The 13,856-nt window shown below is 36.1% G+C and overlaps 1 protein-coding gene and 1 long non-coding RNA gene across 4 annotated transcripts in view; one reads left to right on the top strand and one right to left on the bottom strand.

The window, feature by feature from the left end:
- LOC311433466 overlaps nucleotides 1–4,575 on the top strand; it is a 42,949-nt gene extending 38,374 nt beyond the window's left edge. Inside the window, exon 3 of the long non-coding RNA XR_014690763.1 lies at nucleotides 4,387–4,575. This is a non-coding gene — a long non-coding RNA (uncharacterized lncRNA). The remainder of the gene's footprint in view (nucleotides 1–4,386) is intronic.
- Nucleotides 1–13,856, bottom strand: part of EYS (eyes shut homolog) — a 723,774-nt gene that overhangs the window by 148,165 nt on the left and 561,753 nt on the right. For all 3 annotated transcript variants that reach the window (XM_084512624.1, XM_084512623.1, XM_084512622.1), the window contains one exon: nucleotides 10,456–10,620. In XM_084512624.1, coding sequence (XP_084368750.1) covers nucleotides 10,456–10,620 — 165 coding nt within the window. The remainder of the gene's footprint in view (nucleotides 1–10,455; nucleotides 10,621–13,856) is intronic.

Below are 13,856 nucleotides of genomic sequence, written 5' to 3'. Positions count from 1 at the left end.
GTGTCAAACACTTTACTAAAATTCAAGTAAACAAAATCCACAGCCTTTCTCTCATTTACTAAATGGATTGTCTTGTCCTAGAAGGAGATCAATTCATTTACAGGACTCTGCTTGAGTGACTATGAGAATATGATTAAACTTTGTGTCAGCAGGTCATAACAAGTCAAAGAAATAATATCAAGACAAAATTTACTTACATATCACTATAATTACATAAGCCTTACAGGGATCTTTAATGGAAGGTGAGCTTTTCTGTTTATCCAGCAGTATCATTACAGTGACAAGGACAATGGTAAAATCAAATCACAAAAATATTAGAATATTATGATTTACAATTTCATTCAGATTTTCAATCATAATAGAGAAATTAAAAGTTGTAAAAGAACTTCTTTCCTATAACCTCTATGGATAATTCAACTTTGCCAACTATTGACACATTTCAAACTTGATGAGATAAATAATGATCTACAAAATGTCAGATATACCATACTACTTGCAGAGTAGAACTAAGAATAAAAATATATTTACAAAAAAAAAAAATAAATCATTTTTTGTTCTCTTCCAGTAAACAGTATCTTTAAAACATCACTGGAAAATACCTTTTTAGATGATAGATAGCATATGCTTGATCTACTAAAAAAAAAAAAAATAAAAAAAATAAAAAAATGACACCTACAAATGCCTTTTTAATGTTTTATGTACGTTTTTATATATATTGTGTATTTTTTTTAAGATTTTGTCCTTTGAATTTAACTGTATTTACTTCTCATACTAAGTATGACACGGTTCCTGTTTAGGATTTTTATTCCCCTTTAAGAGAAACTGTTAAGTGTAAATGTTTTGTTGTTTTTTTCCCACTGTATTTTACTATATTTAACTGAAGTAAAAATGACTTAATAGCTAGGTCATAGAGTTGAATTTATTGTTTATTTGTTCAGCAATATTTGAGCATAAGATTACGATTTTCTTCCAGAATCATTAGGTTGTTTTGACATAACTCAAACACATCACTTTCAGAGCAGAGATAATATGTTATGACTAAGCTACAACTTGAAGAACATGATTAATTCCCATTTAGTTATTTTTTAAAAGATCAGGGTCATATTTTGCTCTTAGTTTATTTATAGTAATTAAAAAGAAGTCTGAGCACTATGCCTTTTCTCAAACTGTTACATTCTGCAAACCTGGATGAAAAAAAATAATATATAAATATATATATATTTATATATATATAAATATATGTATATATTTTTTTTCTTACAAAGACTCAAAATCAAGGACTTGATTCTCTCAAAATCTCTGAACTTCACAACTGATAATATGCAAACCGGGGGTTGACTACTGGGAAAAGGGGGGGTGAAAGAAACTAGGCAACTGCTGGTAGGGAACTGGGGAGGAACAAGGGAGGCAGATAGAAAAGGGTATGAAGGGGGAGGGTCACGTGTAAACTGGGACCAGACAGCACGCTTATCTGACTGAGCCCTACACTTGATCACCACAGACTGTCCTCCTATCTTTTCATTAAATCCTTTCTTAACTATCCTTATGTGCAAGCTCACTCTCTACCCCATGTGTGTGAGTGCTTGAAGGACTTAGTGCCAGCTACTGGGAAGCCAGTATGACTGGATTTGGTGCTGGCTACAAGAGTCAGATCAGGAGTGTAGGCACCCCCAGGCCTGTGGGTGCAGCCTGTGTGGCCAGCTGTGTTATGCTCTGTGTGTGTCTGTGTGTGGGCACGTCTCTGGGATACATGCTTAACTTTGCTACTGGTTTAACCTGCAAACAGGAAAGCAACAGCCATGTCTATTGGCTTGGGATGGAGACCCAGAGGTGGGTTCCAGAGGCTGGGCAGGAGGAGCTCCCAGGCCTGGAGCTGCTGGACATGGCCACGGCTTATAACATCCCTTAACACTTTATTTAGAAAGTTATAAATTACATGGGTGTGCTTGGGACAGCTTCTTGCTGGAAAACCTACTAATTTGTAAAGAGAAAATTATAACTTTAATTTGGAGCACATAACAGAAATAAAAAGGTAACATTTTTTAGCAGACAAAGGGAAGCAGCAAATGTTTGCAACTGCCTGACTATTTGCATTTGTTTAGTTTAAAGCAGAAACAGTTCACAACAAAAACCCTATCCTCTAGAGCAGCTTTCTAGCCAGCACACGGTTTCTTCAGTCTGTTAAAAACCCTGATAACCTACTAAAATTAGCCATTAGGCTTAGGCATTTTTGTATTCTAAATATATAATTAACTCAGGAAGAGTTCAACTGGGTTTTATGCCTTTGGCTTTTATGATTTCCTTCTACACTGTTATCTTTCAAAATGTTTTGCACTATCACTGTTAAAAAGGTCACTGATTTTTGACTTTGGCTTTACTGATACATACATATCTTGCATCATTTGTTTCCTTATCTTTTCCTCCCTTCGCACACACGCTGTTCCAGGCATTCCCCATTCTCAACAATAATCTGTAAATTATGTAGAATTGGGAGAGGGTTGTGAATGTATATATTGACAATAGGGCTTAAAAGAAAAAAAAAAAAAGTTACAGATAAATAGGCTTTCTTCTCTCAGTGACACCACCTGACTGTTCACATTACCCACTACTGAAAACTTGGAAGAAGGTTCTTGTTATTACTAGTAAAGTAAAAAATCTGGGACAGCTCCCCCAGAGGTAGCATCACTCCTTGAAACCCCAGTGAGTGTTACTGCTTACACTTTAGTCTAGGGAGCACTGATGGGCCATGCTTATAGGTAACTAATAACATTCTTCACATGGTCTGCTAGGTAGTATAAGAACCTTTGAAAAAAAACAGTCGTTTAAATCTTTCTACAGTGACCATGAGGAGGCAGAGTGTCCCTCTGAAGAATTTTGTTCTGGCACTGTAAAAGAACATATATATTCTTGCATTCTTGCAGCATACAAGGTCGGAAGCCTTCATAGGAAAAGCCTGAGACTTCAGGAAGAAAAAAAGGTTCCAGGACCCATTTTCAGGAAACCAATTTAGGATTCAGGAAATCAGGAACCAACTAAATAAAAAAAATCTTTTGCACAGTAGGATTTACTCATCCTGATGTTAGTAAAAATTACATGAGAGGATTGGGTCAAAGAAACCAGATCTCAGCAAACATTCGTTCACAGGAAACTGCAAACTGCAAGGCTGTTTTCATACGTCACTACAGTGGCAAGTGAGTGGCCACTGGTCTCAAATGGTTGCCTATCTAGAGAAGAAATTTAAAATTCCAATAAACTATGGGAGGATGCTTTATTAGGTGAAAGTATATTTTGACACAGAGGAGGGATGCCACAAAATACTCTGCTTGAGAATGCCAGGCTGAAGTAATTAGACCATGACTTAGCTGCCTGCAAGGCCCATCTTTACTTCTAGGAGGATAAGTAGAATATGGGTAGAGCTGGAGAAATCAGCTTTTGAGAGCACAGGAACATAATTTATGAGCACAACTTATGAAAAGGGAGTTGGTGTCCTTAAGGAATGCTATAACCATGGGATGTGATATCTCAAATCCAACTGTCAGAATACCATATATACTAGAAAACAAACAATGTGCCTTTGAAGGGATTGAGAAAAGCATTATGCTGACTCTGTTAGAAGTGAAAATGATGAAATAAAACTTTATAACTGTATCAGGCTTATTTTATGACCATTTGCCATTTATTTCCCGTTATGGTTAAATATCACAATTTGCTTTGACTTGTTGATGAAATTAAATCACGCAAACAAAATCAATGAAGAATATAGTAAGAAGTTGCAAGAATGCAGCGTATCCAACAAAGAAATATTTCTCAAATGATGGTTAATCTTTATTGGCACAAATGTAACAATTCTATATATTATTAAACTTGCTGTCCTGACACATTTAAAGAGAAATCTCCACCCACCCTGCCAATAATGGAAAGATAAGGTAACTGCAAAGAGACCTGCAATATTTTTAGGTCCTCTGTATGTCATTAAATACATGCTTTATTATTAAAAAAATAATAATTAAGGAAATCATCATTATTAAAAAGGTTTTATTTTTTTAAATTAAATTTTTTACTAATTACCTGATGGAGAAATAGGTCTGAACTTAAACTTATCACCACCTAGTAAAATCAGGTGTGTCTGTAAAATGAATGATCTAAAAGTGGACTAAGTAAAAAAAAAAAAAAAAGGTATAATTATTTTCTAGTACAATAAACCTGAAACAAGTAGATTACTGTGATTTTCTTCCTGTTTTTATAAATGCTTTTGTCAAAGAGGATTTTTGCCTAATGAATGTGTGAAATGTCATAATTATGGAGCTACTACTAACACCAGTATATTAACAATATGGAAATGTCAGAAATGTTAACCCCTTTTATATTTTTTTTTCTTGTATCCAGTGAGTGCACTAGCCTCAAGAGGACTTTCTGCTGGTAGTTCATTTCTCAGCTATTTGATGGGAGCACAGCTTCAAAAAAGCAGCAGCAGAAGCAGGAGTTGTACTGCTTCTGAAGGAGCACAGCTGACAACAGCAGCTTCTCTTTTGAAGCTGTCAGAAAGGAAGAAGAAAGATGGAGCAAGGAGCAAAGAACAGGGATGAAGGAAGAACAGAGGGAGCATATGAACTCATGAAAGGTATTATGTTTATCTGACAGAACTACAGAAGATCTTGGTGCCTGCACAAAGAAATAATAGATTACAAAGCTCTGGATAACCTATACAGGATCAATTTTTCCTATACAAATACATAGAGCGTTAATACACACACACAAAAAAAAAAAAATAAAAAATTGAGAGATATTTATTTTACACATGAATATAATATCGTGTTTTACATTCAAGCAAAACTCAATAAGGATACTGATAAGGACACAGATTACCAGAGAAACATAGAACAAAAAAAGGAAAAGCAAAACCAAAGGAAAGACACTGGTGACAAGGGGAAAGATACCTTAGAAAAGAGGAGGAAGACAGTTTAAATGTAAGGCAAAGATATAATTAACATTAAATACAGTGCCAGAGTTCTACAGAATATGTAGGCTTCTCCTGCTTTATGTGTTTGGTTCAACAGCCGGAAGGAGATCCAGATTTTTTTTAATCTTAGCAAAACCGAATCTTAGAAGAAAGCTTTATGGCCACTGAAAGAGTAGAATCTTGCAGGACAGGTAAAGCTCTGTTTTAGGAATAACAAGGGGAACTGGAATGAAAGTTACTGCAAGCCAAAAGCAAGTAAGAAAACTGTTAGAAATCACATAAGAATATGCCCGAGTTCCTGGAGCTATCCCAACTCTGTCAGTGAGAATGAAGTCATTGCATCCTGACCCTCCCTCCTTTCCTCTGGGTGTGTGAAGGGACAAGAAGGCAGCTGCGACACAGGGCATGGAGGTCTCAGATGTGTGTAAGTGGAAAGCAAGGAAATGCATGGTCCTCCACTCATACTACTTTATCTTTCCAGTTCTAAAGAATGTTAAGTGGCCAAATACTGTTATAAAAGAATCTTTGTAAACACCTAATAAATACTCTATTAACAATTTAACAAGGGAAGTATGAACTGATAGCTGAACAGCTATGAGGTTAGACCCATGATGAGTACACTATCTAGAAAATATCTTCTATCTTAAGACTAATAATTCAAGTCAGATAACCAAAATCAGATAAAATGTTTCAACTGTCTGAAATTATAGCCATTTTTAGTTTATTTTTTATTGCAAGGATCTGGAAGGTAAAACTGGAATGCAAGGTTGCAGATGACACTAAGCTGAGTGGTGCAGTTGATATGACAGAAGGAAGGGAGGCCATCCAAAGGGACCTGGAAAAAAATGAGAATTGGGCCCACATAAATCTAATGAGGTTCAACAAGTCTAAGTGCAAGGTGTTTCACCTGGACCCTGTGCAGAGAAGGACACTGAGGATTCTGGTGGATGAAGAGCTTGACATGATCCAGCAGTGCGTGCTTGCAGCCCAGAAGGCCAACTGTGCATTAAAAAGGCTGCATTAAAAGAGGAGTGGCCAGCAGGGCGAGGGAGGTGATTGTGCTCCTCTACTTGAAGCACTGCATCTAGTCTGGTCTGGGGCCCCCAGCACAGGAAGGATGTGGGTCTGTTAGAATGGGTCCTGAAGAGGGCTACAAAGATGATTAGAGGACTGGAGCACCTGTGAAGAAAGGTTAAGAGAGCTGGGTCTGTCCAGCCTGGAGAAGAAAAGGGGGACCTCATTGTGGCTTCTCAGCCCCTTGTTTAAAGGGAGCTTATAAAACAGATAGAGAGTGACTCTTTGCTCAGTCAGATAATGACAGGACAAGGGGGAATGAACTAAAAGAAGGGAGATTTTGATTAGTGTTTATGAGGAAATTCTTCTCCTGGAGGGTGGTGAGGCACAGGAACAGGTTGCCCAGAGAGGCTGCAGACGCCCCATCCCTGGAGGTGTTCAAGACCAGGTTACATGAAGCCCTGAGCAACATGATCTAGTGGGTGGCATCCCTGCCAATGGCAGGAGGCTTGGAACTAGATGCTCTTTGAGGTCCCTTCCAACCAAGGCTATTCTATGATTCTATGACAAAAGGATGACATTTTTATAAGCTGAGGAAAACCTCTAAGGCCATTCCATCCACCATAGATATGACATTGTATTTCCATGCAGTCACAAACAAATGTTTTACAGTGACATATGTTACTGGAAAAGTTGAAGTATTGAACAGTAAGCATTTATTGAATATTAGATTGAATATATGTTCAATGAAATATATAATACATATATTCAATATAATATTGAATGTATATTCAATATACTTACTGAAGCATAAGAACGGTAAATTGAATAAATGCTGGGCAAAAATGTGCATGGGCTGAATGTAGTTGACACGGTCTGGAACCATATAGGAAGGGCAAAACTAAGGCTGGTATACAGAAGGAAAAATATCTAGAATAACTATGGTGGGAGTGTTCCATGCAAGACCATCTGTCACAGATTCAAAGTTTTTTTATCCTAGAAAACCTACAGTTCTGTGGTTCACCAAGCTATTTCTTGGTGAAACAGCAATTTCCATTGAAATCTGTGGGAGGACTTTTGTGGTAAGAAGGAACTGTGGTAAGAGTAAAACTCCATCACTGACACTTCCTCAGATTTTCCTTGGAGTCTTGCATTATATTAACAAAGAGATATAAATTATGAGGTGCACAGTATGTGTTACTTTTTCCTCTAAAAACACAATTAATGTTTTCAGTTTGATAATATTAAACTGGTTAAACAGTTTTATGAGCTTAGATTTATGATACACACCTTGCTGCAACAAAAATCTCAAAGTTTTATTCTTCCTGATACTACTTGTCTTTTCTTTAAAATAAAAGATTTTTGGCCTAAAGGTACACCTGCTACTTCTGCAGAGTTAGAAAACTGAAAAGCTAGAGAGTCTCTTTGGTTAGTACTTTAAAAATACTTTTTTTTTTTTTTCTTTGTCAGCATTCCTTCTGAGATTTTCTGTGTTGTCCAATTGGCTCTAAGTTTCATGATATGCTACTAGCTTTCAAACTTCCAATTTAGAGGGAGAAAAAAACCAGCACATTATTTCCTCTTGTGGTAATGAAAGAATTTGTTTAGTGTTTGTACACATGAAAGTAACTTTTGTCTGCTTTAATGAAATTTAGAAACATTAATACTTTCTCTGATATTCAAAAGCTGAAAATGTTTCAGCTATAAGCACATAATCTGAGATAGACTACAAAATTTACTTTGGAGCAGCATCATCTTAAATATATTTGGTTTGATTTTGAATGTGTTAAATTATCACTCCGTTCACTTAATTCAGCATTTTCCTTTGTTCAATTTTTCATTTATTAACTACAAAAAAAACACTAAATGGTCCTACATTTATCGAGTATTTGTACCTTTATAGCTGAATTAGGCATAATGAAACTTTGCTTTTGTTAAATCAGTGTATTTTTTTGGATAAAAACAATGGTAGAAGGAGATATACTGGCTTACAGAGAACAAAATTAAGGAGTGTAATACAGCTATCAATTATGCCCATGGTGGCCTCAAAATACAAAGAAAGTCTCCAAACCTTCTCTTCCTTCCCTAGCATCATTTCAGCTGCACCCAAACTCTCAGTACATAATCCTGAGGTTTCATGCCAAATTGCTAAGAAAGATATTTAACTGTCCAAACAATGTCTATTCAAAGTATTCATCTGCACTTGAAGTATATGAAGTGTCTGCAGATACTTCTGTGCCTTATCATACCAGCTGGTCAGAACTAGACGTGCAAAATGTGACAATTTCTAGGTTTCTCAAAATGATTTGAAATGTTGCAAACAACAAAAGAGAAATTCCACAGACCATATCATAGAGTGAAAGCTGAAATTAACACCTTTGAGTCTCAGCACTCTTCTCACTCTTCTAAGGGAGCTCACTAATTCCAAGGGCATGCTAGTTCTCACCTGACAATTGGAAAAACCTTAAGAAAAAAAAAAAAAAAAAAAAAGCAGAGAAATCTCAAAAAAATAACAAGTTTAATATCCTCAGAATTTTCACACCACTTCTGTTTTAAATGATTGCTGTAAAAAAAAGTGTGGAAAACCAACTAATCACCAAAGCTTTGGTTGTAGCTCTGCTTTGTGCAGCTGGATGAAAAGAAAAAATAAGAGGATATACTGTTCATCTTTGCGTAATTTCCACATGAAATGCAACAGAAAAGCAAATATCTACCAGATTTTAATTACAGGAAAACATAGATACTGAAAGAGTTGGAATTTCATTTTCAGTTATAAATTTTGCACAACATTTGATGCTTGCAAAGATAAGCAAATTTACTATGTTTTAAATATTTGCATTGTAAACTAGGCAAACAGCATTCATCATTGAAAATTTTGTTTCAAAGCTACTCCAACCACAATTCCTCCCCAAATCCATACATTTGCTGCTTTCAGATCAAAACATTTTCCAACAAGCAGTGGTAGAAGAAAATTACATTCTGACTGTAGGAGCACAGTACACTTATCTGGGTTTTCAAACTTCACTTCCTCCTAGGATTAGCAGAGAAGCTTCCAGATTGGATTTTTTTTTTTTTTAATATACATGCTTACTCATTAGGGTTTATGTGTAGATAGCAAACTTTACTTTAACTTTGGCTTGAAGTTTTGCAGTGATGAGCCAAACAAAATCATTAAATAACAAAAACATTCAAAGTACTTCCAGTGACCTTCCTTGAATACTTCTTAAAGGATGAATTACTCCTCTTCAAGTTGAAATAATTAAAAACTGTAAAACGCTTCAACATAAAGAACTGCCACATCACCATTTATCTGTGACTCTTAGCAAGTTTTGTAGCCACATATCTTAGGCAACTGCAGCAACAACCTGGCTATAACATGCAACAACTTGAGGTACTTTGAAAGTCAGTAAACATAAATGTCTGGTTTGGGGCTACAGTGTTTTACATCTAAAGAAAGTGTTATACAGACAATAACAAAAAGCATAATTAAATAATGCCACAAAGATTCTAATCATGGCTTGTAAATATTTACATAGTGCAGGTGAATTCATGTGTATTACTTCCAGATGAACGTACAAATAACAAAAAATAATTTGAAAAAATATATTAAATCAACATGATTTCTTCATGTAGACTAACCCAAAGAAACTGTGCTGAAGAGAGAATACTTCTACTGATTTTGTCTTTGTGGAGAAATATTAAATCTATCAGAAAGACTGCAAACACATTTTTCTATCCCTTCCTGTGTTCATGAAGAAATGAGCTCACTTTTCAGGAAGACACCATCTCACTTTCTAGGTTTTCCTTTTGGATAGGAGTTACAAGCTAAAATATATAATGAATTATTAAACTGGAAGGGAAACCTATTTTTCTTGCTGATTTGTGAAAAGTATACTGTTTCGTGAATTCATGCTGTATACTGAGAAACGAATTACACAGGCAAGAAGCAACATTGTTATGTAGTATTAACAAGTATACTTCTAAGTCTGCAAGTATACTCTCCGGGGACCACAAAACAATCCTCTGAAGTGTGAAATCACAGTAAATAAGCAGAACTAATGGTACTTCTGCAATCCAAAAAAAGCACTGGAATCAAAATCACAATTTTAACAAAAAGTGAGACTCAATCCAAGTATGGAGAACTTGTTTCACTGCAATAAATTGGTCGAAATTGCTTCAACATTTGTATTTTAGAGTTTTAACACGTATTACTGGAGTCAAACACTTACTGTGCTCCTTCCTGTCAGAAAGCAGCATTTTCAGTTATCAGTTGTGCTTTGCTCAATGAGTCATATATCAAAGAACTTTCCAGAATAACACAAAGAACTACACTTCAAATTTTATAACACATCGTGTATTAGAATACCAAAAGGCTCCTACTGCATTTTAATGATTATTTTTGCTGCTGATCTACACCAAAGTTATTAAGGACCTGAAGAAGCTAAAACTGATACTTAACGTCAAGTATCATTGGTACTCACTGTAAAGAATAGTGCCACTTAGAGCAGTTGTCTTCACTGTCAAGTACAGAGTCGTCAGATTGCTTGTTTCCTGCCCAGATGCAGTCCTGATCTCCGTTACAGATGTTAGAGAAGGAAGTTCCAAATATGAATTTCCAGTGAAGGATGGAAAAAACAGGGCTGTGTCTGCAATGAATAACAAAAAAGCTTTTTTCAATTAATTGCTACAAAATAAAGTAATAAAATGCGACACAATCAGCAAAGCACATTTGAAAATACCCATTCTTTTGAATACCTTTGAACAATGTAATCAACTCTATTATTTGCAAGGTACATGCAAAAATGTATTTAATTTCAAACTTCTGAGTTAAAAGACTAGAAGAGGAAGATGTTCTAGCATCTGCGTATTAGAATTGAAAAGGCCATTATAGGAGGGACCACTGTCAGAAGATGCAATAAAGTTCAGAAGCTTGTATCAAACATTCTCGTCTTTACAGATGTGTCTATGCAGAATTATTGTCCACTAACATACCCGTGAAGTGTTTTTGATTTATAATTGTAGATGAAAATACAGTTTTTCTTAATTTTGAGGATACTTTAATGTTTCGTTTTTGAAATTATGATGACTGTACTGTTGGGCAGTACATACATTTTTCCACTAGACTACTGGTGGAAAAAAAATAGAAATCACAAGTGAAAACTTTAAATATGAAGGCTTAACATCAGCAACTTCTATTGTATTGATTACTTTTGTTTATTTTTTTTCCTTTGTAGGAAAATACTCGTAAAAAAATACCATCCAAGCTAGAAAAAATAGTTTAACTGAGGTTAGACTGAGGGGCTTCCTGATGCCTTATGAATCCTAGTCAGGCAATGCTCCTTGAAAACTGTTCAAATTCATCATCATGGACATGAACAAGGAATAAGCAGTCTGAGTAAGGTAATATATCAGTAAAGAAATTTAATATTTATTTAACTAGAAATATACAATGGATTAGTAATTGATGATTACAGATAGGCATGATTAGCATGTGGTTATTCTTATTCACTGCTGTTGTTTAACCACAGTAGACCACTAAGCATCACACAGCTGCTCACTCAATCTCCCCATAGTGGCACATGGGAGAAAATTAGAAAGGTAAAAATGAGAAAAACTCATGGGTTGAGATAAAGACAGTTAAATAAGTAAATAAGTTTAATAAAAGTTGCATGTGCAAGCAAAGCAAAGTAAGGAATTCAGTCACTGCTTCCCATCGGCAGGCAGGTGTTCAGCCACTTCCAGGAAAGCAGGCTTCAAGCAAGCACATAACAGTTACTTGAGAAGTGTAACTCCATCACTCCAAACGTCCACCCTTCTCTTTCTTTCCCCTCAGCTTTCACTGCCGAACATGCCACATGGTGTGAGACATCTCTTTGGTCCCCTCCCAGCTCCTGGTGCTCTCCCAGGCTCCTTGCTGGCAGGGCAGCACCAGAAGCTGAAAACTCCTTGGCTCTGTGCAAGCACTGCTCTGCAACAACTAAAATATTGGTGTATTATCAATAATATTTCATCAAAAATCCAAAACACAGCATGATATGTGCTACTCCATCCTGGCCAAAACCAGGACATTCATTCTGAATATTAATTTTTTGTTTGTTTCTCAAATGTGTCCACAGTTTGTTCTCTGCCATTTTTCATTGTACTTAAGAAGAAAGAATAAAATGAAACTCATTGGTTAAACAAGCATGAGTTGAAAGGCATTCATATAGAAAAAAAAAAAAAAAAAAAGCAAATAGAAAAAATAGAAAGCAGGAAGAAAAGCAGAAGGAAAGCAAGAAGTAGTTATGTTCCTAAAAGGTGGGTCTGGAAAGATTAAGGTTCTTGGAGAAATTGAATAAACAATGGGATGAAAAAATTTCCTGGGTGTGTGAGGGAAAGGTCCAAGACATTGCAAAGAATAAAAAGTCAGAAGCAGACCTATATGGTTAGGAGAAAGTTACTTGTCTAACTAAGTTTATACTTTTAAGGAAAACAGCATTATATATAGCTAATCCAGTACAGGACCACAAAGATGATGAAGTGACTGAAGCTCTTCTTGTATGAGGATTGGCTGAGAGCGCTGGGTCTTCTGAAACCTGAGAAGAGAAGGCTCAGGAGGATCTTAACAATGTGTATAAATTCCTGATGGAAGGGGATGAAGAAGAGGAAGACAAGCTCTTTTCAGTAGTGCTCACTGACAGGACAAGATGTGATGGTCAAAATCAAAAAACAGGAAATTCTGTCTGAACACATGGAAACACTGTTTTACTGTGAGGGTTGTCAAGTGCTGGAACAGGTTGCTCAGAGTGGTTGTCAATTCTCCGTCCTTTGAAAAATTCAAAACCCAGCTGGACATGGTTGTGAGAAACCTGCTCTCAATAACTCCACTTGAACAGAAGGTTGGACTTGATGATATCAAGAGGCCCCTTACAACGTCAACATTTTGACAATTCTGTGATCTTTCACAGAGAGGCTTTGTGCAGAAAACATTAATTCTTATTTTTCAAGTGCAGTGCCTTCAGAAACATTAGTGTAGTGTAATACCATATACTAACATATCATGCACATAAACCTACTGAGTCTTTCGTTAGGCAGCTTTCAAAAATATTTAAATTTGCGATTACTTCTCCACAAGAATTGTTCCCACCACCCACCAACGTGCTTCCTCTTTTGCTGTGTCAATATGACTGCATGTGCTCATGAAATTAATCAGATTAGGAAAGTCCTCCAAATTAAAATAATCTTGAGCAGGAGGGGATTTTTTTAAAATCTGGATCACTACCCTGATCTGTTTTACCATGGATCCCCAAGATATTGGTACTGGTACAAGTAAGAGAACACATAAAGAGCAGAAATGAAGAGCAAGGAATCAAGGGCTTACTCATTCAGTACTGCTACTGAACATGCTGTTGTGGATTATGTCCTACAAACAAGAGTGTGCACATTTCTGGCAACCCCACTTATGAATCACTTACTGTTGTATTTTTATGCCCTATAAACTCTATCTAAAGCTTGCAACAAGAAAAACACACTTTTTCTTCCATCATTAATGGTTCCAACAACATGAAGTTTTAACATTATGTCTTTAAAAGGCTGTAAAAAGGAAAAGGAGCCAAACACCAATAACATGCATCTGCAGTGCTATATAAAAAATGATAGTTGGCATTCTAATCAAGAAACCTGAAGGGGAAAGAGAGGAGGGGAGGGAGGACAGGATGTTCTGTCAGTCTTGAAAGTAAGGATGACTGCATCTGTCCTTTAGCTGGAATAGTTCCCTTCAAAGGGCAGACCTTCCGCAAAGACACACAGCTTTCCAGGCAGTCCAGCACCCTGCAAGCAGAATTCCCTGCACTACTAAACAGCGAAGACAACTGAGAAAAATGTTATTTCAACTGTAGTTGGC

This window comes from Aythya ferina (genome assembly GCF_964211825.1).
Source record: "Aythya ferina genome assembly, chromosome: 3".
Taxonomy (NCBI): domain Eukaryota; kingdom Metazoa; phylum Chordata; class Aves; order Anseriformes; family Anatidae; genus Aythya; species Aythya ferina.
Note: the sequence above shows the minus strand (reverse complement) of the source record. Positions and strands in the feature narration are given on the sequence as shown.